This window comes from Mustela putorius, unplaced genomic scaffold, assembly GCF_011764305.1.
Source record: "Mustela putorius furo isolate JIRA1106 unplaced genomic scaffold, ASM1176430v1.1 tig00000788_pilon_pilon_pilon, whole genome shotgun sequence".
In the NCBI taxonomy this organism is placed as follows: domain Eukaryota; kingdom Metazoa; phylum Chordata; class Mammalia; order Carnivora; family Mustelidae; genus Mustela; species Mustela putorius.
In genome coordinates, this window is record NW_025421481.1 from 9,708,306 (window position 1) to 9,735,792 (window position 27,487).

A 27,487-nucleotide genomic window follows, 5' to 3' on the forward strand; every position below is an offset into this window, starting at 1 on the left:
TTATTTTTTCCCTTTTGCTTCAGTTTGGATGGTTTCCATTGCTTATTCAGTTAATTTTCATTTCAGATACTATATTTTTCAGTTCTAGAATTTCCATTTTGCTTTTTCATAGTGTCCAATTCTCTATTAAGATTTTCTATTTGTTGTCTTATTACATTTATGTTTTCCTATTAATATTTAAATACATAATAGCTGCTTTCAGGTTCTCATCACATATTTTCATCATCTCTCTCATTTCAGTGTTTACAACTTATTCTCCTGGCTAAGAGTCATGTTTTCCAGTTCTTTTCATGTCTAGTACTTTGTTATCTTATTCTAGCCACTACAGACACTATTCTGAGTGACTCTTTAATATGAAATCTACTAACCATGTATGGGTGTTAAGTAATTGAAATGTGACTAGTCCAAATTGAAGTGTGTTTTAAGTGTAAAATGGACTCTGAATTTCAGTGGCCCAGTGAGTTAAGCCTTCGGCCTAGGTCATGATCTAGGGTCTTAGGATGAAGCCCTGCATCAGGCTCTCTGCTCAGCAGGGAGTCTTTTTCTTCTCTCACTCTCTCTCTCTCTTTCTGGCTGCCTCTCTGCCTACTTGTGATCTCTCTGTCAAATAAATAAATAAATAAAATCTTTTTAAAAAAAATGAACACTGAATTTCAAAGACTTAGTATGAAAAAGAGACTGTGAACTCAATAATCTTCCAAGTTGATGGGGTTCCTGGATGGCTCAATTGGTAGAGAGTATAACCCTTGATTTTGGGATCTGAGTTTCAGTCCCACATTGGGTGTAGAGATTACTTTAAAAATCAAATCTTTTTAAAAAGTCTCCTATGTTGGAAAAAAATAATCTCTTTTATTGGTTACATGTTGAAATGGTAACTTATTAGATATTTTGGGTAAAATAAAATATTTTATTTACATTAATTTTGTCTGTTTATTTTTACTTTTTTTTTCCAAGAGGTTACTAGAAATTTTTAAATAACATTTCTTTCATTATAGTTCTCTTTTTTTTAAAGATTTTATTTATTTCATTATAGTTCTCTTTTTTTTTTTAAAGATTTTATTTATTTATTCGACAGGTAGAGATGACAAGTAGGCAGAGGCAGGCAGAGAGAGAGAGAGAGGAGGAAGCAGGCTACCCGCTGAGCAAAGAGCCTGATGCAGGGCTCGATTCCAGGACCCTGGGATCACGATCGGAGCTGAAGGCAGAGGCTTTAACCCACTGAGCCACCCAGGCGCCCCTCATTATAGTTCTCTTGAACAGTGCTACTATATTGCTAGATTAACCCTGTTCATAAAACCTGGCCTTTCTGGGGTGTCTACTAAATTTCTGGGGTAATTAGATCTTTCCAGTGTGGTTGGATGAAACACTGGTATCTCCCATCCCTGTTGAACCTCTGGTTGTTTCTCAGCCCATAGGTTCTCCATGGTTGTTCTCTTCCTAATAGTTCTTTGTTTTTGTGGAGTCTTTTCCTGTGCAGACTTCTCAGTGCAGCTGCCTTCTCACTGATATCTAATATCTCCATCTCCTTGGTGCAGATACCATGGTTTATTTGGCCTTTCCCTGTGGAAAGTGCCTCTCTGGCAAAAAGCCGTCATAATCATGAAGCTTCGTCATTTGTTTGTCTTTGGTTAGGGATAACAGTTATATAATTCCTATTGATGAATATCTAAAAACAGTTCTTTATTTTGCCCAGTCTGATATTTGTTTATGGTGGAATTTCTTGTGTCTATTGTCAGTTACTATATCATGATTGAAAGTAGAATAATTTATTATGATCTTTCACTTTCACATTTCACGTTTTCCTTAAATGACTGATGGTGTTGCTTGCCTGTTCATATTTTACAATGATGCAGTGGAAGAACTGTGATGTCTGTGTTTGTGGGGAAGGCTTTGTCCACTAGGAAGTTTTGCTTTAATGTGAATGGATAGAAAGCCAGTAGACATTAGATGCCTGTAACGGACACTGTTGGAAGCCTACCCAGAATTCATTTTAGTTTTTCCCTTGCTAACATAATCCTACCTTAGTTCACTTGTCCACTCTTCTCTGCCTAACCATGTGCCTCATCAGATGAATGTATCTTCAAGGGTACATCCTGGTTGGGCTGAGCTAATACACAACAATTTCAATAATTCCCAGTGATTTGTTTAGGAAAGACATGTTGCAATTTTGGTCAATGAGACATGAAGAAAAATCATTGAGTGGTAGAAGATACTTGGAAAAAATGTATTTAATCAGGGGTTAAAGTCCAAAATATATAAAGAACTTATACAACTCCACACCCCAAAAACAATCTGATTAAGAAATGGGTAGAGGACCTGAATAGACATTTTTCCAAAGAAGACATACAGATGCCAACAGACACATAAAAAGATGCTTAACATCACTAATCATCAGGCAAATGCAAATCAAAACCACAATGAAGTATCACACCTATCAGAAAGACTAAAATCAAAAAACACAAGAAATAATAAGTGTTGATGAGGAGGTGGAGGAAAAACTCTTATGCACTGTCATCAGGAATGTAAACTGATACAGCCATTGTGGAAAACAGTATAGAGGTTCCTCAAAAAATTAAAAATAGAAATACCATATGATCCAATAATTCTACTACTGGGTATTTACCCAAAGAAAATGAAAATACTAATTTAAAAAGATATATATACCATTATGTTTATTACAGTATTATTTAAAATAGCCAAGATATAGAAACAATCTAAGTGTCCATTAACACATATATATATGCGCGCATACATACACACGCATGCACACAGTAGAATAATATGCAGCCATAAAAAGCATGAAATCTCTCCATTTGCAATAACATGGATGCACCTAGAAGATATAATGCTAGATGAAATAATTCAGAATGAGAAAAAGAAATACCATATGATTTCACTCATATGTAGACTTTAAAAAACAAAATAAATGAATAAACAAAGGGAACAAACTGAAGGTTGCAGAGGGAAGGTGGGGGAAGGAATGGCCAAAGTAGGTGAAGAGGAGTAGGGGATACAAGTTTCCATTTACGGAATGAGTAAGTCATGGGAATAAACGGTACAGGGGCACCTAGCTGGCTTGGTTGCTGGAGAGTGTGACTCTTGTTCTCGGGCTTATAAGTTCAAGCCCAACATTGGGTGTAAAGATTATATAAAGATTAGATCTGGGGCGCCTGGGTGGCTCAGTGGGTTAAGCCGCTGCCTTCGGCTCAGGTCATGATCTCAGTGTCCTGGGATCGAGCCCTGCATCGGGCTCTCTGCTCCACAGGGAGCCTGCTTCCCTTTCTCTCTCTCTCTGCCTGCCTCTCTGCCTACTTGTGATCTCTGTCTGTCAAATAAATAAATAAAATCTTTGAAAAAAAAAAAAGATTAGATCTTTAAAAAATTTTTTTAAATAAAAGTTACAGCATGGAGAATATAGTCAGTGATATTATAATAGCATTGTATGGTGACAGATGGTAACTTGTGGTGAGCAAGGCATAATGTGTAGAGAAGTTGGATCACTATGTTGTACACCTAGAACTAATGTAACACTGTGTGTCAGCTATACTCAAAAAAATTTTAATATCATTAAATAGTAACTAAATAAATAATTTTTAAAAAGCCTTTGAAAACTTCTGGGAAAGGTTTCCTAAGTTTTAAAAAAAGACAAAAAAAAAAAGTCCCTTTTCTTCTTTTAGTTTTTTTCAAATCTGAAAATGATCCTGGGGGTTGAAATCTGAAGAACACACAACAGAAAGATGGGATGGTGTTGAGCCCTTGGTTATATTATTCAGCTACTGTACTGGAAAGCCCTAGACTAGTTACTCTACCTTCAAATATGTAAGATATTATATTTCTGTGTTGTTAAATTTCTGGTAATTAAAAATAAAGAAACCCTAACTTCTACAAATTCCAGAATGTAGAGGACTTGGTGCTCAGTTGGCTTTCTTAATCCAGAAATTGCAAGTTTAACGTTTCCAGTGACTGAGGTTGACTGAGATAAAAGACACGAATGGAATCAGCTGGTCTTGAAGTTCTGAATGGAACTCTTGTATAAGGTTAATTTGGAGTCAGAACCAACAGATCTCTAATATTCTTTGGGTCTGAAAAATTACAGAAGCTGGTGAGACAGAAGGTTGGTACTTTTTAAGGCACTTAGATATTTGTGAGGACATGATCTTTGGAATTTGGCATCCCTAGTTTGTTAGGGGTAGAAGCTGAACTGGTTGAGGCTCTTGGGTACTCCTTTTTAAAGAAAATTAAGCATTTTAAGGGTATAATTCTGAGGTTTTTAATATGTTACAACTGTATAATCATTACCACTGTCTAATTATAGAATATTTTTAATGCATCAATTGATAGACATTTGGGTTATTTCTATTTTTTGGCTATTGTGAATAATGCTACTATGAACATTGTAAGTTTTGATGTGGACATAATATATTTTCATTTCTCTTGGATCTTATCTAGGAATACAGTTGCTGAGTCTGAGTCTTATGGTATGATTCTATGTTTAACATTTCAGTGAACTACCAGACTGTTTTCAAAGGCAACTGTACCATTGTACAGTCCTACCTGCAGTGTATGAGGTTTCTAATTTCTCTATATCCTTGCCATCACTTACTATTGTCTTTTTTAAAATTATAGTCATCCTAATAGGTGTAAAGTGGTATCTCATTTTGGTTTTGATTGGCAGTTAGCTAATTACTAATGATGTTGAGCATCTTTTCATGTGTTATTGGCCATTTGCACATGTTCTTTGGAGAAATGTCTATCCAAATCTTTGGCCATTTTTAAATTGAGTCAGTCATCTCTTTTCTCTTTGTATTGTTGAGTTTAAGAGTTCTTTATATATTCTGAATACTAGACCCTTATTACATATATGATTTGCAAATGTTTTTTCCATTCTGTGATCCATTTTGAATTGATTTTTTGTATACACTGTGTAGTAGGGGTTTGATTTTATTCTTTTGCATGTAGATATCCAGTTGCCTTGTTACCATATATTGAAAAGACTATTTTTTCTTTCATTGAATTGTGTGGCACCCTTGCCAAAACTTAATTAACCATAAATTTGAGGGTTCATTTCTAGACTCAACTCTAATTCACTGATCTATGTATCTATATTCATGCCAGTACCTCTTTAGATTACTGTAGCTTTTGTAAGTTTTGAAACTGGGAGGTGTGGATCCTCTAAATTTGTTTTTTTCTCGAGATTATTTTGGCTATTCTAGATTCTTGAATTGCCATATGAATATTAGAAATGTTAGCATGTCAATCCTGTGAAAAGGACCGTTGAAACTTTGAAAGAGATTACACTGAATCTGTAGATGATCTGCAGAGTATTGCCATCTTAACAATATTAAGGTTTCACTTCTTTCTGTGCCCACTTTAATGCAACCCCACTGGCAAGGAGCTATACTTCATCCACATTATTTTAGTACCTGTAAGTTTGCATTTCTATTCTTATGGGGTTTTTTGTTTTTGATTTTTGGGGTTTTTTTGTTCATTTAAGAGAGAAAGAGAAGCAAAGAATGCACGAGCAGGGGAAGAGGCAGAGGGAGAAGTGGACTCCCTGCTGAGCCTAGGATCCTAACCTGAGCTGAAGGCAGATGCATAATCCTTTGAGCCACCCAGGCACCCCTCATCTGGCTATAAGTGCCTGCCTGAGCTGTTTAAGTTTCTCCTGAGGTGCCAATTATTGGCATGTGTTTTTTTGTTTTTGCTTTTGTTTTTTGCTCTGGTTCCAAAGCAGCATAGATTTTAAGTGGTGTGCCCTACCTTATTTTTCCCATAAACCCTTTTATTTTTAGTGCACAATATTGCAGGACATGAGGTTTTTCATGAATGTATATAACATGTTACAATGTAAATGCCTATATTTTTACATTTTAATGAAGGATTTTTTAGATACTGAATTTACTCGAAGCAGAATCTTCAGCTACTCTGGCAGGACAGTGAGATGCAGATGTTTAGGTAGATACAAGTTTTGTTCTCCCTCCAATCTTCATTTTGGATTCTCCAACTTCTTTTTAAGGAAGAGCTAGTCCAACCTGGGCCTCTGAACATTTTCTTTAATAATAATAGTAGTAGCTAACAATCCCTAATCCATCACATTTCCCAGTCCATTGATGCTGTGGCTGCTACCAGGTCCTCCACTGTGTGCTGATCCATCTTTTCCATTGCAAATCCAGGAGACCCGTTAACTTTGGGTTAGCCAGCCCCAGACTTTCTCCTCCAGTCACGAGAGTGGTTTTCACAGCCTGCTTGGTAAAATGGGTCACCTTGGTCAGTGCTTCCCAAACTTGGGCATTTTTCAGAATCACCTGGAGGGCTTGTTCAACCACAGACACTTGGATACCACCCCCGGGATTCTGACACAGTATACATTAAATTTGAGTGTGGATTTGCATTTATAATAAAGTCCCAGGTGATGCTGAGGCCCCTTGTCCAGGGACCACATTTTGAGTGTCATCAGCAGTGTTACTTATCTTCACTAGTTCCTTCCACATCAAACCTTTTTTCTTGGCCATTGCATTGGCATAGTCATTCTCTACCAGGGGCAGTTTTGATTTCCAAGAGATAGTTGGCAATGTCAGGAGACACGTTTTTTTTGTCAGCACTGGGTAAAAAGGTGTGCTACTGGTGTCTGGTAGGTAGAGACCAGGTATGCTGCTGAACATCGTACAAGACACAAGGTAGCTTCTTACCACAAAGAATCATCTGATTCAAAATGTCAGTGGTGCCAAGGTTGAGAAACTTGGCAGTGACATGTTATTTGCCCATAGCATGTGATCCTTCTGATCACATTTATGTTGAGCTGATAGCCCATGAGGTGAAACTGTAGATAAAGGAAGAGTTGTATTCCCCCGTCCCAAAATTTTTAAATATTTAATTGAAAATAAAATATCTAAACTTTAAAACTATGAAGTACTTTGAAATATCAGCCACAAACATGATAACTTGTCAGAGTTCTAATTTCTCCTTCTTAGATCTCATAGCAGAATGGGAGACTTGACTGAAGTTAAATCTTTGGACATTGAGCCCATCTATTTCTTCGATCAGGTAATAATACATCTCAATCTCAGCAAATTATAGTTGACGTCTCTCTCTCTTTAAAAAAAAAAAAAAGATTTTATTTATTTATTTAATTGACAGAGAGAGAGAGACAATGAGAGAGGGAACATAAGCAGGGAGAGTGGGAGAGGGAGAAGCAGGCTTCCCTCCAAGCAGGGAGCCTGACGCAGGGCTTGATTCCAGGATCTGGGAATCATGACCTGAGCAGAAGGTGGATGATTAACAACTGAGCCACCCAGACACCATATCTCCCTCTCTCTCTCTCTCTTTTTTTAGATTTTATTTATTTATTTGAGAGAGAGAGAGAGAGAGAGAGAATTAGCCATGCGGAGGGGCAGAAGGAGAGAGAGAGAAAAGCAGACTCCCTGCTGAGCAGGAAGCCTGATGTGGGGCTTGATCCCAGGGCCCAGAAATCCTGACCTGAGCTGAAGGCAGACATTAAACAGACTGAGCCACCCAGACGCCCCCTATAATTTACTTTTCTAAAAATAATTCACTTTGGACCAATATTTTTCCGTGTTTTAATCAGAAAATTTGCTTTCATTTTAGATGAAACCAAAAAGAAAGAAATGGAAAAAGAGAGAGTGTGAAGACCATTTCCTCTATTTGAGACACACCTCAGGAGCTACTTATAGGTAAAATATCTGGAATTACTTTACATTTTCAAAGAGTTTTAAGGCACTCAGGACCAGTGCTTCTCTACCCTGTACCCCAGTCCTCAAGAAACTATATCAGGATATTTTCCGTTTCAAAGCTGACCATGAAGCCAATCAGAAAACTTTATTCTAGCCAGATCAGAGGTTAATTGAAGCATAATTTGTCATAGCTGAGCAGCCACTCTGGTTTGGCTTTTTTGGTTATTCTACAACAAACCCAACCCCTCTCTTGCTTTAGGGATTTTGTACCAGATGTTCTCTATGCTTTCTGTTCCTTTTAAGTCTTTACTTAAATATCACTTTTTTGAGATTTTCCTATTTCACATTTCTATCTTTCCCTACCTTGGCATTCTCTATCCCTCTTCCTAACTGTCCTCTTGCAGTTACCACTCTTTAACATTCTAAATGTCATTCCTATGTCATTTGCCCTACATCTCCCATGAGAGTATCAGGTCTATAAGGGGAAAAAAATTATTTATATATTTTTATTGGAGAGAGAGAGAGGGAGAGAGGGAAAGAGCTTCCCAGAGCTAAGGGAGGGGGGTGGTGAGGTGGGGAAGTAGTGCAGAGAGGGAGGGAAAGGGAGAGAATCCCAAGCAGACTCCATGCTGAGCACAGAGTAGTTGCGGGTCTTGATGTCACCACCCTGAGATCATGACCTGAGCTGAAACCAAGAATCGGTCACTTAACTGACTGAGCCACTCTGCACCCCAAGGGAAGATTTTTTAATCTACTTGACCATTTATATATCCAGTCCCAAAAGCAATTCTTGGCACATAGAATGGGCTTAAGAGAGATTTTTAACTTAATAATCATGGAATTGTGTCTGCCCTCAAAGGTAAATGAAATAATGGAACTAAACTTTTCACAATGTTTTTACCTACTACTACTACAATTTCTTAAACTTGGAAATTAAAATACTCCAACCTGTCTTAGAACATATGTCTTGGGCGCCTGGGTGGCTCAGTGGGTTAAAGCCTCTGCCTTTGGCTCAGGTCGTGGTCCCAGGGACCTGGGATCGAGCCCCGCATTGGGCTCTCTGCTCAGAAGGGAGCCTGCTTCTGCCCTTCTACCCCCCGCCTGCCTCTCTGCCTACTTGGGATCCCCGTCTGATAAATGAATTAAAAGAAAAAAAAAAAAAAAGACCATATGTCTCAAGATTGTATAGGGTTAAAGCTGTCAGTTATACCAATAAGTTCTCAAGCAATGGTGATTTTGCCCGGTAAGGGACATTGGCCATATCTGAAGGCATTTTGGGCTGTCATGTTTAGGGGCGTGGTGCTGTTGTTATCTAGTGGGTAGAGACCAGGGATGTTGCTAAACATCCTACAATGCACAGGACAGCCCCCACAACAGAGAATTGTCTAGTCCAAAATGTCAGTTGAGAAACCCTGATATACACTAATTTGTTTGTTTCGAGCCTGCTATAACTTCTCAAGACCACTGCAAGTTGCTGCTCTTTTCAGAAGTCTATCATTTCTTCATTTCCAACTCTTTCTGCTTGAAAAGCAATGCAACGTAACTTGGTTATTTTGCATTCACAGTGCTTGGCTTATAATTGGCACTCAGTAAAGGAGTTCAGGTTGTCATATGGGCAATAGGTAGGTCTGTTTATCTAGGGCTTTATTGGCTGCCTGGCTTTCTCATTTAATGCATTGCTTCTGTTCACTCTACCTAGAAACATGCCATTGGCTATCCTACTGTTGCCCCTATACCAGGAATAAAATCCACATTTCTTACCATGAACTGCAAGTCCTTCTGTCATTTCCTCTCCTGTAGGTCCTCCATCCTCCTCAAGTACCGTGCCATGTCACTTGTTCCCCAGCCATTTTAGCCTATCTGTTCCTTAAACAACCAAACCCATTCCTCCTTTTGGTTCTTTGCTTTTGCTGTACACTCTGCTTTGAATATTTTTCTGCCATATTAGTTCTTCCTGACCATTATTCTAGTTTCAGTGCAAATGTCGCCTCCTCAGAAAGACCATCGCTGATCTCCCAATCCAAAGCAGCCAAACATACACCCCCCATCATTCTATTATAGTGTCTTGTTTTATTTTTATCGTCACAGTTACCACTATCCATACTTTTTCTTTCCTTTCCTTGTCTCTGCCCTCCCTCTTCTTCCTTCATGTTTTCCTTCCTGTCTTTCCCCAATTATAGTATAAGGTCCATGGGGGCAGAGTTATGTCCTCTTCACCGTATCTCTCCAGCGCCCAGAACTGTGCCTGATGAATATTTCTTGAATGAATGAATCATTTCTTCACACATGTGGTGCCTACCACAGAGAGGTGGGGCTACTTTAAGACTGGGCCAGGTCCCAAGACCTTCATTATTGATTATCTTTTTTTTAAAGTTTTAATTATTTATTTGACAGAGAGCACAAGTAGGAGGAACAGAAGGCAGAGGGAGAAGCAGGCCCCCCGCTGAGCAGGGAGCCTGATGCGGGGCCTAATCCCAGGACCCTGGGATCACGACCTGAGTTAAAGGCAGACTTTTAACTGACTGAGCCACCCAAGCTCCCTGTTTGTTGATTATCTCTTGTTAAGATTGTTAAGTCTGGTTTTGAAATGGACAGTCTGTCATTTGAGCCTCTATCTGAAAAATAAACCAGACATATAAATATTATGTTTTAAGTGCATATATTTCTTATCAACCCTTTGAAGGAGGTAGAATTATTGACCTTATTTTACATATGATAAAACTGAGGTAATTAATAAATGGTAATACTAATTACCATTAATATTATTATATTAGTAATATTATATATAATATATAACAATATAATCATATATGATTACATTAGTAATATAATATTGCATTAATATTATTTTTATTATTATTTTAAGATTTTATTTATTTATTTGACAGAGAGAGATCACAAGCAAGCAGATAGGCAGGCAGAGAGAAAAAGAGGAGGAAGAGGAGGCAGGCTCCCTGCGGAGCAGAGAGCCCAATGCGGGACTTGATCCCAGGACCCTGAAGTCACGACCTGAGCTGAAGGCAGTGGCTTAACCCACTGAGCCAGCCAGGCACCCTATTAATATTATTATTGTAGTAAGTAGAGTTTTTATCATTTTATTTGAGCAGTAGACTAATCTGAAAATCATGAATCCATATTTACAAGATGTTACAAAGAAAATATCTTAAAATGAAGATAACACAATAGCTGACTCATAGGATTAGTATTAGAGTTTGATAAAATGATGTTTATGAAAGCAACTTTGAAAGCTAGAAAGAGATATAGAAATTTAGTGAGTTATTATTATAATAATATATTTAAAGTTTTTAAAAATGGGTCTTCCATCTTTTAAATATCAATGAAAATATAAACAATGCCTAGAGATCAAAGATTTAAGATCTACATTTAGAATTTTTTTTTAAAAGATTTTATTTATTTATTTGACAGAGAGGGAGATCACAAGTAGGCGGGGGTTGGGGGTGGGAAGCAGGCTCCTCACTGAGCAGAGAGCCCGATGTGGGGCTCGATCCCAGGACCCTGAGATCATGACCTAAGCTGAAGGCAGTGGCTTAACTCACTGAGCCACCCAGGATCCTCTAGAATTTTTTTTTTAAGATTTTATTTATTTATTTGAGAGAGAGTATGAGCAGGAGGAGGGAGGGAGAGGCAGAAGGAGAGGAAGAAGCAGGCTCCCCGCTGAACAGGGAGGAGCATGCAGGACTCAATTCCAGGGCCCTGAGATCATGACCTGAGCCAAAGGCAGACACTCAACCTACTGAGCCACCCAGGTACCCCTAAATTTAGAATTCTCATGCCAATTAAAATGCCTTTCTATCTTTAAAAAAAATTCCATTTTATTTTACATTAAATACCTAGTTGGGAAACTAGTATTATTTTTCAAATGATGTGAATGGAATTATTCTTTAGAAGAAAAATGCAAATGGCTCTGTAGTGCTGTTTACCATTTTATTTATTTATTTGTTTATTTATTTATTATTAACTTATAGTGTATTATTTGTTTCAGGGGTACAGGTCTGTGATTGATCAGTCTTATACAATTTACAGCGCTCACCATAGTACATACCTTCCCCAATGTCCATTGTTTACCGTTTTAAAAAAACTTTATTCAGGTGAAATTCCAATGAGTGTTGACATGTTTTACCACATTGACTTGATGGAAGAAAACGCTTTTATTTATTTATTTATTTATTTATTTAAAAGACTTTATTTATTTATTTGACAGAGAGAAATCACAAGCAGATGGAGAGGCAGGCAGAGAGAGAGAGAGAGAGAGAGAGGGAAGCAGGCTCCCTGCCGAGCAGAGAGCCCGATGCGGGACTCGATCCCAGGACCCTGAGATCATGACCTGAGCCGAAGGCAGCGGCTTAACCCACTGAGCCACCCAAGCCCCCAAGAAAACGCTTTTAAATTGTAATAACTCAGGTAGCTGTCTTAGAAATCTTTGAGTAACTGGTTTAGAGAACATTTCAAAGCACAGCCCATTTAAAGTTAACTTTTATTCATGCCTCTGATAGTGTAGTGAAATCAGTTTTTGTTGAATGAAGGAATAAACATGGTAATCAGATTACAGGTTTTAAGGTCCCAAAAAGGGAAGGACTGTGTCTTCTTCTCTGCGTATTCTCTGCAACGGTGTCCAGAAAATGTGCTTGATTATCCTCCTGGATTTTATTATATCAACTATCTAGGGGCTATCTAGATAGCTGTGAAAGAAGGACAATGAGGTTGCATTCTGGATATAGTTTCAGGCAGAGATGACTAGGTTTGTTATGGAATGAGAGGAAGAAAAGATAAAGTTTCCAAAGATAACTCCTGGCCTGAGCAGTTGGAAGAATGGAACTGTTGTTTATTGAAGTAAGTAAAAACTAAGGGAAGAACAGGTTTGGTGGGAAAAGCCAGGAGTTCATTTTTTAAACATGTTGGCTAAGTTGAGCTTGAAATGCTTATTAGATGTGTTATGTAGGAAGTTGGGTACCCAAATCTGGAGGTCAGGTGGGAGATCAGAGCTGGATATATACATTTGTGAGTTGTCAAGGTCTAAATGATTTTTAAAGCCTTTCAGTTGGGTAAGATTACATGGGAAATATAGGTAGAGAGAAGAAGAGAGGTGTGAGAGGGCAAAGTTGACAAGAAACCAGCAAAAGAGTTGGAGAAGTAATATCCAGTGAGGGAAGAGAACATAGAGAAAGTGGTATTCAGAAAACCAAATGAAGGGTGCCTGGGTGGCTTAGTCAGTTAAGCATCTGCTTTCGGAGGTGCCTGGGTGGCTTAGTGGGTTAAGCCTCTGCCTTCGGCTCAGGTCATGATTTCAGGGTCCTGGGATCGAGTCCCACATCGAGCTCTCTGCACAGCAGGGTGCCTGCTCCGCAACCCCACCGCCCCTGCTTACTTGTGATCTCTCTGTCAAATAAATAAATAAAATCTAAAAAAAAAAAAAAAAAAAGTCATCTGCCTTTAGCTCAGGTCATGATCCCAGGGTCCTAGATCGAGTCGCATATAGGGCTCACTGTTCAGCAGGGAGTCTGCTTCTCCTTCTGCTCTGCCCCTCCCCACTGCTTGTGCTCTCTCTCTCTCTCTCTCTCTCAAATAAATAGACAAGATCTTAAAAAACAAAAAAAGAAAAACAAATGAAGAAAATGTTTTAAGAGTGTTCAGTTATGTCAAATACTACATGGGAGTTGTGTGAGTTGAAGACTGAATAGTGACCATTGGATTCAGCATGATCAAGGATTTTGGTGATCTTGAAAGAGGCTTATGTGTGGAGATGTGGGGACCTGTAGAGTGGTTTGAATACAGAATGGGAACAAATATAAACAACTTTCAGAGCTTTGCTCTTTCAAAGCAAAACAACTTTAACTCTATCTATACCACTTCACACCAACTAGAATGACTATTAAAAAACAAAAACAGGGGCACCTGGTACTTCAGTCAGTTAAGCGTCTGACTCTTGATTCTGGCTCAGTTCATGATTTCAGGGTCATGAGTTTTGAGCCCCCAGTCGGGCTCGGAACTCAGTGGGGACTCTGCTTGAAATATTCTCTCTCCCTGTGTCCCCCCACCTTTAAAATAAATAAATAAATCTTTAACAAAATAGAAAATAGAGGGTAGCAAGTGTTGGCAAGGATGTGGAGAAATTGGAACTCCTTTACACTGCTGATGGGACTGTGAAATGGTGCAGTTGCTGTAGAAAATGATATGGTATTTCCTCAAAAAAATAAACATAGAATTACATGATCCAGCAATTCCAATTCTAGAAGTGAAAGCAGGGACTTCAACAGATAATGTACACCCATGTTCATAGTAGCAGTAGCATAATTGCCAAAAGGTGGCAGCAACTCAAGTCCATTGACAAACGAAGTATGGTACACACATACAATAAAATGTTACTCAGCCTTCAGAAGGAAGGAGATTCTGACATGCTACAATGAGGTTGAACCTTAAAGACATTATGCTAAGTGAAATAAGACAGCCACAAATGAACAAATATTGTATACTTCCTCCTACATGAAGTTCATAGAGTAGTCAAAATCACAGGGACAGGAAATAGAATGGTGGTTACCAGGGCCTAGGGGATGAGGGAATAGGGTATAAAGGTATAGGGTATATAATTTCTTCTCTTATCCTCTCAGAGTCTCCTGCTGAGATGGACAGAAGACAGATCAGTAAGAGATAAAGATATAAATTTTATCTACCAATTTTTACATGTATAGAGGAGCCCTCCCAAGAAGAAGACCCAGACAATTTGACCCAAATGCTTATATAGTAGGTTGGACAAAGCAATAAACTGTGAGAATGTGACAAGACAAAGAGATTGGAATAGAGCAGTTAATCCTAGAGAAATTCTGATGTGGAAGGTAAGAGTTTAACCAAGTCTGTTTATACAGATTTTTCCTGGGCTCAACTTCCTCTCTGATGACAGGAATGTTTCTTCCTCTGATATAAGGAGGGCATACTTCACATGAGAGTTTTAGGTCCTGCTTTCAGGAAGAAAAAGGAAGGTCAGAATGCACTTGTTGCATTTGCTGTTTTTCATATGCCTTTAACTCAAAATAATCACCATGTCAAAGTGGCATATTGTGAGGTGGAATGCTCTGAACGTCCACAGGGAATAGAGAGTTAATGTTTAATGAGTACAAAGTTTCAGTAGTTCTATTTTCAACATTTTGAGGAACCTCCATGCTGTTTTCCAGAGTGGCTGCACCAGCTTGCATTCCCACCAACAGTGTTGGAGGGTTCCCCTTTCTCCGCATCCTCGCCAGCATCTGTCATTTCCTGACTTGTTAATTTTAGCCATTCTGACTGGGGTGAGGTGGTATCTCATTGTGGTTTTGATTTGTATTTCCGTGATGCCAAGTGATATGGAGCACTTTTTCATGTGTCTGTTGGCCATCTGGATGTCTTCTTTGCAGAAATGTCTGTTCATGTCCTCTGCCCATTTCTTGATTGGATTATTTGTTCTTTGGGTGTTGAGTTTGATAAGCTCTTTATAGATTTTAGATACTAGCCCTTTATCTGATATGTCATTTGCAAATATCTTTTCCCATCTGTCAGTTGTCTTTTGGTTTTGTTAACTGTTTGCTTTGCTGTGCAAAAGCTTTTGATCTTGATGAAGTCCCAGTAGTTCATTTTTGCCCTTTCTTCCCTTGCCTTTGGTGATGTTCCTAGGAAGAAGTTGCTGTGGCTGAGGTCAAAGACGTTGCTGCCTGTGTTCTCCTCAAGGATTTTGATGGATTCCTTTCTCACATTGAGGTCCTTCATCCATTTTGAGTCTATTTTCAAAAATTGAAAATTTTTGATTTTCAATTTTCCCAACACCATTTGTTGAAGAGACTGTCACTTTTCCATTGGACATTCTTTCCTGCTTTGTCGAAGATGAGTTGACCATAGAGTTGAGGGTCTATTTCTGGGTTCTCTATTCTGTTCCTTTGACCTATATGTCTGTTTTTGTGCCAGTACCATACTGTCTTGATGATGACAGCTTTGAAATAGAGCTTGAAGTCTGGAATTGTGAAGCCACCCACTTTGGCTTTCGTTTTCAATATTCCTCTGGCTATTCGAGTTCTTTTCTGGCTCCATATAAATTTTAGGATTATTTGTTTCATTTCTTTGAAAAAAATGGATGGGATTTTGATAGGGATTGCATTAAATGTGTAGATTGCTTTAGGTAACATAGACATTTTCACAATATTTGTTCTCTAGTCCATAATCATGGAACATTTCTTTGTGTCTTCCTCAATTTCTTTCATGAGTACTTTATAGTTTTCTGAATATAGATTCTTTGCCTCTTTGGTTAGGTTTATTCCTAGGTTTCTTATGGTTTTGGGTGCAATTATAAATGGGATTGACTCCTTAATTTCTCTTTTTTCTGTCTTGTTGTTGGTGTAAAGAAATGTAGCTGATTTCTGTGCATTGATTTTATATCCTGACACTTTACTGAATTCCTGTATAAGTTCTAGCAGTTTTAGAGTGGAGTCTTTTGGGTTTTCCAAATATAGCATCATATCATCTGCAAAGAGTGGTAGTTTGACTTCTTCTTTGCCAAATTTCTTTAATTTCTTTTTGTTTGACAGACAGAGATCACAAGTAGGCAGAGAGAAAGGCAGAGAGAGACAGAGGGGTAGCAGGCTTCCTGCTGAGCAGAGAGCCCGATGCTGGGCTCAATCTCAGGACACTGAGATCATGACCTGAGCCGAAGGCAGAGGCTTGAACACACTGAGCCACCCAGGCATCCCGAGGCTAAGACTTCTATTACTATGTTGAATAGCAGTGATGATAATGGACATCGGTGCAGTGTTCCTGACCTTAGCAGAAAAGCACTCCGTTTTTCTCCATTGAGATGATTTTTATGGTGGGGTTTTCATAGATGGCTTTGATGATATTGAGGTATGTGCCTTCTGTCACTACACTTTGAAGAGTTTTGATCAGGAAGGGATGCTGTACTTTGTCAAAAGCTTTTTCAGCATCTTTTGAGAGTATCATATGGTTCTTATTCTTTCTTTTATTAATGTATTGTATCACATTGATTGATTTGCAGATGTTGAACCAACCTTGCAGCCCTGGAATAAATCCCACTTGGTCGTGGTGAATAATCCTTTTAGTGTACTGTTGGATCCTATTGGCTAGTATTTTGGTGAGAATTTTCACATCTGGGTTCATCGAGGATATTGGTCTGTAATTCTCTTTTTTGATGGGATTTTTGTCTGGTTTTGAGATCAAGGTGATGTTGGCCTCATAAAATGAGTTTGGAAATTTTCCTTCCATTTCTATTATTTGGAACAGTCTCAGGAGAATAGGAATTAATTCTTCTTTAAATGTTTGTTAGAATTCCCCTGGGAAGCCGTCTGGCCCTGGAGATTTTTGGAGATTTTTGGAGATTTTTGATGACTGTTTGAATCTCCTTACTGGTTATGGGTCTGTTCAGGTGTTCTGTTTCTTCCTGGTTCCGTTGTGGTAGTTTATATGTCTCTAGAAATGCATCCATTTCTTCCAGATCATGAAATTTGCTGGTGTAGAGATGCTCATAATATGTTCTTATAATTGTTTGTATTTCTTTGGTGTTGGTTGTGATCGCTCCTCTTTCATTCATGATTTTATTAGTTTGGGTCCTTTCTCTTTTCTTTTTGATAAGTCTGGCCAGGGGTTTATCAATCTTATTAATTCTTTCAAAGAAACAGCTCCTAGTTTCATTGATTTGTTCTGTTGTTTTTTTGGTTTCTATTTCATTGATTTCTGATCTGATCTATATTATTTCTCTTCTCCTGCTGGGTTTAGGCTTTCTTTGTTGTTCTTTCTCCAGCTCCTTTAGGTATAGGGTTAGGTTATGTATTTGAGACCTTTCTTGTTTCTTGAGAAAGGCTTGTATCACTATATATTTTCCTCTCAGGACTGCTTTTGCTGTGTCCCACAGATTTTGAACCGTTGTGTTTTCATTTTTCATTTGTTTCTATTAATTTTTTCCATTCTTCTTTAATTTCCTGGTTGAGCCATTCATTCTTTAGAAGGATGCTCTTTAGTCTCCATGTATTTGGGCTCTTTCCAAATTTCCTCTTGTGATTGAGTTCTAGCTTCAGAGCACTGTGGTCTGAAAATATGCAGGGAATGATCCCAATCTTTTGAGACTGGTTGAGACCTGATTTATGACCCAGGATGTGATCTATTCTGGAGAATGTTCCATGTGCACTAGAGAAGAATATGTATTCTGTTGCTTTGGGATGGAATGTTCTGAATATATCTGTGATGTCCATCTGGTCCAGTGCGTCATTTAAGGCCTTTATTTCCTTGTTGATCTTTTGCTTGGATGATCTGTTCATTTCAGTGAGGGGAGTGTTAAAGTCCCCTACTATTATTGTATTATGGTCAATGTGTTTACTTGATTTTGTTATTAATTGGTTTCTATACTTGGCTGTTCCCATGTTAGGGGCATAGATATTTAAAATTTTTAGATCTTCTTGTTGGACACACCCTTTGAGTATGATATACTGTTCTTCCTCATTTATTATTATAGTCTTTGGCTTAAAATCTAATTGATCTGATATAAGGATTACCACCCCAGCTTTCTTTTGATGTCCATTAGCATGGTAAATTGTCTTCCAGCCCCTCACTTTAAATCTGGAAGTGTCTTTGGGTCTAACATGAGTTTCTTGTAGACAGCATATTTTTTTTTAAATTTATTTATTTGACAGAGAGAGATCACAAGTAGGCAGAGAGGCAGGCAGAGAGAAAGTTCTCAGCAGTCTTCCTGCTGAGCAGACAGCCCCAATTCGGGGGCTCAATCCCAGGACCCTGGGATCATGACCTGAGCCAAAGGCAGAAGCTTTAACCACTGAGCCACCCAGGTGCCCCTGTAGACAGCATATTGATGGGTTTTGTTTTTTTATCCATTCTGATACCCCTTGTCTTTTGATTGGGGCATTTAGCCCATTTACATTCAGGGTAACTATTGAGAGATATGAATCTAGTGCAGTTGTATTGCCTGTAAGATGACTGTTACTGCATATTGTCTCTGTTCCTTTCTAAACTACTACTTTTAGGCTCTCTCTTTGCTTAGAGGACCCCTTTAAATATTTCCTGTAGAACTGGTTTGGTGTTTACAAATTCTTTTAGTTTTTGCTTGTCCTGGAAGCTTTTTATCTCTCCTTCTATTTTCAATGGTAGCTTAGTTGGATATAGTATCCTTGGCTGCATGTTTTTCTCCTTTAGTGCTCTGAATATATCATGCCAGTTCTTTCTGGCCTGCCAGGTCTCTGTGCATAAGTCTGCTGCCAATCTAATATTTTTACCATTGTATGTTACAGACACTTCTTCTCCCAGGCTGCTTTCAGGATTTTCTCTTTGTTGCTAAGACTTGTAAATTTTACTATTAGATGAGGGGGTGTAGATCTGTTCTTATTGATTTTGACGGGGGTTCTCTGTGCCTCCTGGATTTTGATGCTTGTTCCCTTTGCCATATTAGGGAAATTCTTTACAATAATTCTCTCCAATATACATTCTACTCCCCTCTCTTCTGCTTCTGGAATCCCAATTATTCTAATGTTTCATCTCATGTTATCACTTATCTCTCAAATTCTCCCCTCGTGGTCCAGTAGTTGTTTGTCTCTCTTTTGCTCAGCTTCTTTTTTTTTTTAAAGATTTTATTTATTTATTTGTAAGAGAGAGAGAGTGAGAGTGAGCACAGGCAGACAGAGTGGAAGGCAGAGTCAGAGGGAGAAGCAGGCTCCCTGCGGAGCAAGGAGCCCGATGTGGGACTCAATCCCATGACGCTGGGATCATGACCTGAGCCGAAGGCAGCTGCTTAACCAACTGAGCCACCCAGGCGTCCCTGCTCAGCTTCTTTATTCTCTATCATTTGGTCTTCTATATCACTAATTCTCTCTTCTGCATCATTTAACCTAGCAGTAAGAGCCTCCATTTTTGAGTGCACCTCATTAATAGCTTTTTAAATTTCAACTTGGTTAGATTTTAGTTCTTTTATTTCTCCTGAAAGGGCTTTTATTTCTCCAGACAGGGTTTCTCTAATATCTTCCATGTCTTTTTTGAGCCTGGGTAGCACCTTGAGAATCGTCATTCTGAACTCTAGATCTGACATATTACCAATGTCCATATTGATTAGGTCCCTAGCCTTCGGTACTGCCTTTTGTTCTTTTTTTCTCTTTTTTCCACCTTGTCATTTTATCCAAATAAGATATATGAAGGAGAGAATAAAATACTAAAAGGGTAGCAAAGATCTCAGGAAAATGTGCTTTAACCAAATCAGAAGAGACCCCAAATTGTGGGGGGGAAGAAAGGGGGTAAAAAGAAGTTCAGAAAAAAAATAATAAAAAAAATAAAAAAATAAAGAAAAAAATATAAAAAAAAAAAATATATATATTAGACTGGTGAATAGAACAGGCTCACCCACTTAACTTTGGGAGTATTTTGGTCTCTTAGAAGAAACTAACTCCCCAAATTTTAAAGAGTGAAAAACATATATAAGGGTAAACACAATGAAGGGATGGAATATGACTATAAAGATGAAAAACAACTTTTTTTAAAATTTCTAAAGAAGGAGTTAAGATAAGTTGGTTGAGAGAATAAAGAAAATGAAAGTGGAGATAATTTGCTCAGGCTGGAGACTAGAACAAAGCCCTGTGCTAGGTTTAAGGTGTATTTTGATCTATTTGAAGAAGTTGTACCCCAAATTTTTTTAGAAGAAAAAACCCTATGTGTATACAACAAATAAAGTTAGATACAATGAAGGATAAAATATGGCTATAATAATGAAGGTTCAAAAACATTTTTTTTTTAAATGAAAGACATTGTTAAGATAAACTAGTTTAAAAACCTTAAAAGAGAAAAGGGTAAAAGTTAAAAAAAATTAGCAGAAGAAAAATGTAAAATTAATAATAATTAACTTTGCAAGACTAAAGAATCATGGAGAGAAAGCCATAAATTCCATGCTTTGCTTTCTCCTCCTCTGGAATTCTGCTGTTCTCAGTAAGTGAACTTGGTCTTGGCTGGATTTCTTGTTGATCTTCTGGGGGAGGGGCCTGTTGTAGTGATTCTCAAGTGTCTTTGCCTGAGGCGGAATTGCACTGCCCTTACCAGGGGTCAGGCTAAGTAATCTGCTCCGGTTTGCTTTCGGGAGCTTTTGTTCCCTGAATGCTTTCTGTAGAGTTCCGGAGGACAGGAATGAAAATGGCAGCCTCCCAATCTCTGGCTCGGAGGAACCAAGAGCTCGGGGGCCCACTGCTCAGTGCACCCCTGGAGAAAAGCGCTCACTCACTCCCGTCTCCCTGGCCTCCAGCCATGTTGCGAGGTCACCCAGTCTGTGACCAAGCTTCTCTATCTCTGGCACAAAGCCCCACCTGGAGTCTCTGAACCCCGCAAATCCCTGAGCTCTTCCAGGACGGTCTCCCCGGATCTTGTGGGGTCTCTCCTCACAGAGTAGTGTCCTGTGCCACAGACCACAATTTAAGGTAACCCCAAGTTGAGAGCTCACTCCTCAGCTTCGTCTCTGTAGCCGGCTTTCCCTAATACCTGTGACCTCTGTGACACTCAGCCCCAATCCTTCTGTGACCCCGTGGGACCTGAGGCCACACTGTCCCCGTGTGGGCTTCACCCCGGCTTAACATCTGAAGCGATGTCCCTCAGTGCAGCAGACTTTTAAAAGTTCTGATTTTGTGCTCCATTGCTCTGCCGCTTGCCAGGAGCTGGCCCCTCCCCACTGCGGTCTATCTTCCCCTCTCTTTGGATTCACTTCTCTGCCGGTCCTACCTTTCAGAAAGTGGTCGATTTTCTGTTTCTGGCATTGCTGCTCTTCTTCTCTTCAATCTCCTGTTGGATTTGTAGGTGTTCAGAATGGTTTGATAAGCTATCTAGCTGATCTCCTGCTACCTGATGTTGTCTCAGCCTGCTACTTCTCTGCCATCTTGACTCTTTCCCCTATCGAAACTCCTGTTCTTTCCATTTTTAAGAGAAATTTGGAATGTGGATTTTCATAGAGTACTTCTGGTCCTCAGATACTGGCAACTAATCCAATTTTTAAAATTACATGCACACTTCACCAGACAAGCCAAAGAAAATAAATCTCTGAATCCTGCCCCATCCTGTGCCATGGCTATTCGTTGCTGAATTCTGGCCTTGAGCTACCTAGTTCACAGGATTTTCAGAAAGTTGTTCACTGTCACAAGAAATATTGCTTAGACTGGCATTTTCCTGGGTTCATTTGACAACCCCAGTCCATTTTTTATATTTAATACTCCAGAATATACAAAAGAAATTGAAGAGGCCCAGATGAGTGCTCCTCACTAAGATATTAAATATTTTTTTAAATTTAGTTTCATTGAAAAGTCCTTATCCTTGAATACATTTCCTCTTCAGTAATAAGAGAGATCAAAGATTTACCTCTCAGGGTGACTGGGTGTCTCAGTCGGTTAAGTTGTCTGCCTTCGACTCAAGTCATGATCTCAGTGTCCGGGGATTGAGTCCCACTTCGGGCTCCCTACTTGTTGCAAAGTATGCTTTTCCCTCTTTCTCTGCCTGCTGCTCTGCCTACTTATGCTTCTATCTCTCTGTCAAATAAATAAATAAGATCTTTTTTTTAAAAAAAGATGTACCTCCCTGTTGTTGAAATACCTAGTCCAATATCAACCACCTATAATTGAAAATTTTAAATCAATAAGTTAGTATTTAATAAATAGTTCATAATTTTACATTTGTATACATAGAATACTATGCAACAGAAATAATGTAATACCTATCTAATAGAGTTATTTTGAGAGTTGAATAAAATGGTATATGAGAAACTAACTATAAAGTGATAAACACATTTATAGTGTCATTATAGTTATTAATGAAGATTATTAAAATAAGATTTCTGTCTTTTAAAAACCTGTAAGTATGTAAAATTATTTATATACGTACATATATATTCAACATCTATGTGTGTGTATGTATGTGTGTGAGTATGTGTGTAAATTCATGGTGTATGTCAAATAATACACGTTTTAATTCACCAAAAGGATCCTCCTCCATGTTATCTTTTTTTTTTTTTTTGAGATATATTGATTTGAGAGAGAGCCCAAGAAGTGGGAGGAGCAGAGAGTGAGGGAGAGAGGGAACCCCAAGCAGACTCCTTGCTGAGTGCAGAGTCCGATATGGGGCTCAGTTCCGTGACATGACACCGAGATCATGACCTGAGATGAAATCAAGAGTCAGCACTCAACCAGCTGAGCCACCCAAGCACCCCATCTCCTTTTATTTTTTAAATTAATAGTAAATTTTGATGACTCTAAATAAATAGGTATTTTATAATCTTAGTTCTGCTCAATTTTATCTTTCCATACTTCATTGTAAAGATTTTCTTCTGACTTGTCTTTCTTGTAACTAATTTTCCCTTCAGCTTTGTGTCTAATATGCTGTTAAACCCATCTACAGAGTTCTTAATTTGGGTTATTTTATTTTTCAGCTTTATGGTTTCTATATGATTCTTTTTCAGATATGCACTATTTATATGTGTGCATGTATGTGGGTGTATGCATGTAGTTTTCAGTTTTTTGCAGAAGTTCTCAATTTCCTTGGTCATAGTAAGCAGAGTTATTTTAAACTCTGTATCTCCCTATGGTTCTATTTTATTAATTGCTGTTCCTGCTGGCTCTCATTCATTTTCTCCTGACTCCTTGTCAGTCCTTTTTTTTAAACACTTTGTGTCACATATTGTATTTGAAAATTATTTTTAAAAATAATTTGAGGGCTAGGATGAAGTTAGCTTCCACTGGAGGAAATTTACATTTGTTTCTGTCAGAGGCTTGTGATTAGAACACTTTGAGGTGGCCTTAATTCAATGTCAAGAAGTGAGATAATTTGAAACTGTGTTGTAATGAGCTGGTCTAGGTGTACTTCTGGATAACCCTTACTCCTAGTACACAGCGTTTTGGGTCTCAACCAGTAACCCGGCCATGGAGGGCCCTAGTCTCCAAATTTTGAACTCTTAGCTACTACAAAGCTATCAAAAGCCCTGACCACTCTTTAAGTCTCTCAGATGCCTCCTCTAGAATTAGTAAGTTTTCCTTCCCCACCCCTTACTTTCCACAAGGAGGGAAAATATGGGGTTTATCTGTTTGTATTCCATCTTCCAGATATTGATAGTAATAGCTGAGTGATGACTATCACTCTCTTGTTAGCTGTCTGTAGCCTTTAAGAACTTTTTAAAAATTTTATGCAGCTTTTCTAGTTGTCTCCAAGAGAAGGTTACTTTAAATCACTTCGATGCTACTACCAAAAGGGGAAGAACACTTTTAAGTTTTAAACATGTTATACATAGTTGTTTCATAAACAATGGCTGAAAATTCCATTATCTGACACACCTAGTCCCTTTGTGGATCCATTTCTGTTGCTGCTTTGGAGTTTCAGTATAATATAGTTACATCTGATGGGGTATGTATGATAGGCTAAGGGAACACAGCACATGTTTGTAGACTAACTTGAGAAATTCAGGGAAGGCTTTCTGGAAGAAATGGCCTCTGTCTTGTCTTATAATAGTAATGAATAAGCAACACACACGTATGTTTTTATCCTCTGTGTATAAACATAATAAATATTCATTGAAGAAAAGTTAGAACAGTGCCTCGCTGGCTCAAAGGTAGTGCATGCTGCCTCTTGCATATGAGTCTCTTGGGGTCGTGAGTTCAAGTAGGCGTGGAACTGACGAAAGAAAGGAAGAGAAAAAAAAGAAAGAAAGGGGAAGGAACGGAAGAAAGAAAGAAAAGTACTAAAAAAGACAATAAAAAATGACTTCCACAACCTGATAATTTACTTTTGGAGGTTATTTATTTAGTCTCTGTACTACCAGATATATGATATATGTATATTATACATTTGAAGACACCCCACATATACAATTGTATATAATCTTTATATATTATAACATAAGCATTTTCCCAAATTATTAAGAGCAATATTCCAAGCAATTTTTCATGCTGCTCACTGTATGAGTATGATATTATTTATTTAGCTATGTCCTTATGAGTCATTAGATTTCTGTCAATTTTTTCTAATTTCGAAAAGTGTTATAGTTAGCAATTTTATTCACAGATGTTGTACACCTTTTAAGGTATATACATTTTAAGATGGATTTCTAGAAGTTGATAAAGAAGATAAAATACCTTTATGGCTCATACATGTTTTTTACAGCCATACAGAGAGTATACTTTCTAAAGAACTAAAGGAAAAAAGACTAACTACGGTAGCTGAAGCTGAGAAGCAAGATGCGTTCTACTCATTTGACATCTCAACAACTCCTACTGTTGCCCAGTTTTCTCCCCCATTATCCAAGACACACCTGCAAAAGGATCTATTTGAGGAATATAAACTCATTGCTTCTGAAATACTGCATGAACTTGGGGAGGTACTGCAGAAGTATGCAGAGTATCACATTATTTACCCTGAGGGAATTGTAAATCTTATGAATTACAGTTGGCATGATCTTATTGAAGGTGCTTCTAAGTGTGCATCCAAAAGTTCAGGCTTGAAGAAAAACACTGCCTTGCAAAGAGATCCCAGTTCCGTGACCCAAATCAGCAGCTTTTCGAGAGAGGAATATCATAAGGAAAAGCATCTTGTGAAAGCAAAAAAAGACCATGATGCTTCATCTGGTACGTAGAAGTTATTAGTTAGTTTTATAAATTAATCCTCCAAGTTTAAAAGAAAAAGAATAAAAAAGCACTGAGTGAGAAATTGACAAAACATTATATTAGTGATACTTGGTTTGTGTTAAGAATTTTAGTAAGTATTAGTGAAGTATTAGTGAAGTAAATTTAGTAAGTATTAGTGTCAGGAGAAAGATATAAAAATTTATAGTGCTTTCATTGAAAGCATCTATTATACTTCATGTGACAGGAACTCTCTGCCTCAAGGGATCCTACAAATTCTTTTACTGTACTGTACAGGGCCTAACAGAAATATGATGCTAGCCACATACATGATTTTTTTAATTAACTTTTTTTAAGGGTCTTTTTTTTTTGAGGGGGGGGGAGGGGAGGGGCAAAGGGAGAGGAAGAGAGAAACCCAAGAAGACTCAGTGCTCAGCACGGATCCCAATGCAGAACTCTTACATCTTACAACCCCTAAATCACAACTCTGAGATCACAACCTGAGCCAAAACCAAGGGTCAGATGCCTAACGCACTGTGCCACCCAGGCACCCCATTAAATTAACATTTTATTTTAAGATGATTATAGGCCCACATAAAGAGTAATCCCATATCCCCTTTATCCATTTTCTCCATAAGGCAACATCTTGTAAAACTCTAGTTCAGTATCACAACCAGGATATTGACATTGATACAGTTAAGATTCAAAACTTTTCTGTCAAGGTAGGGATCATTCATGTCCTGAAGCCATACCCACTTCCCTCTTTCTCCACTCCCTCTTTTAACCTATGTGTTTTGCATTTCTATATTTTTGTCATTTCAAGAATATTATATAAGTGGAATCATACAATGTATAAACTTGGTGATTGCCTTTTTTCAGTCAGCTTAATGTTCTGGAGATACACCCAGGTCATATATATCAGTAGTTTGTTCCTTTTTATTGCTTTGCAGTATTCCATGGTGTGAATGTACCAGTTTGTTTAATCAGTCTTTGATGGATCTGTGGGTAGTTTGGATTTTTTCCAATTTGGGGCCATTATGAAAGCTGCTAAAACACTCATGTATAGGAATTGTGTAAATGTAAGTTTTGATTTTTCTTTGGTAGATTGCCAAAAGTTCAATTACTGGGCTATGTGGCAATTATGTGTTTGCTTTTATTTTTATTATTTTATTTTTATTTTTAAAAAGATTTTATTTATTTATTTGATGAGAGAGAGATAGCAAGAGAGGGAACATAAGCAGGGGTTAATGACTGAGCCACTGAGGCACCCCTGTTTTTATTTTTTTAAGAAGATTTTATTTACCCATTTGACGCAGAGAGACACAGACAGAGAGCACACTCAGGGGAGTGGCAAAGGGAGAGGGAGAAGAAGGCTCCCCACTGAGCAGGGAGCCCAGTGTGGGGCTTGATCCCAGGTCCCTGGGATCATGACCAGAGCAGAAGGCAGACAGTTAACCGACTGAGCTACCTGGGTGCCCCCATGATTACCTTTATGTGAAACCTTCCAACTATTTTCCAAAGACACTATCCTGTTTATATTTTTCTCAAAAATCAGATGGGCATATTTATGTGAATTTATTTCTAGGTTTTCCTTTTGTGTCTGCTTATTCTCATTCGTGTTCTCTTGACTCCCTGTGAATATGATTATTTTTAATTTTGTGTCAGACACTGTATTTGAAAAACTTCTTAAAACTTATTTGAGGGCTGGATGAAATTATCTTCAACTAAAGGCAATTGGAAGCAGGCACTGAAACAGATGTTTGTATACCAATACTCATAGCAACAATAATAGCAGTTATTCACAATAGCCAAAAGGTGGAAACAATCCAAATGTCCATTGACAGGTGCATGGATAAACAGATTATGCTTTGTACGTACAATGGAATATTATTCAGCCTTAAAAAGGAATGGCATTCTGATACAGGTAGTAATGTGGATGAAACTTGAAGACATCATGCTAAGTGAAATAAGCCAGAAACAAAAGGACAAATAAAGTATGACTCTACTTACATGAGGTACCTAAAGTAATCAAATACATAGAGACAGAAAGTAGAATGTCTCTATGGGGCTGTGGGGAGGGAAGGATAGGGAGTTATTGCTAAATAGGTACAGAGTTTCACTGATGCTACAAAACCATACACTTAAAAATGGTTAAAATGGTAAATTTCATGT

General features: G+C 38.1%; 1 protein-coding gene across 8 annotated transcripts in view; it reads left to right on the top strand.

Annotated features, from left to right (window-relative positions):
- Positions 1-6,027: 6,027 nt before the first annotated feature.
- The window catches only part of LOC106003321 (uncharacterized protein C3orf20 homolog), a 122,707-nt gene continuing 101,247 nt past the window's right edge, over positions 6,028-27,487 (top strand). For 2 of the 8 annotated variants that reach the window (XM_045084821.1, XM_045084819.1), the window contains exons 1-3: positions 6,264-7,044; positions 7,606-7,691; positions 24,858-25,318. In XM_045084821.1, the coding sequence (XP_044940756.1) occupies positions 6,985-7,044; positions 7,606-7,691; positions 24,858-25,318 (607 nt within the window). In that variant the 5' untranslated portion in view covers positions 6,264-6,984. Of the gene's footprint in view, positions 7,045-7,605; positions 7,692-24,857; positions 25,319-27,487 lie in introns of all 8 variants that reach the window. The other 6 variants (XM_045084818.1, XM_045084822.1, XM_045084823.1 and 3 more) reach the window with 5 other exon arrangements.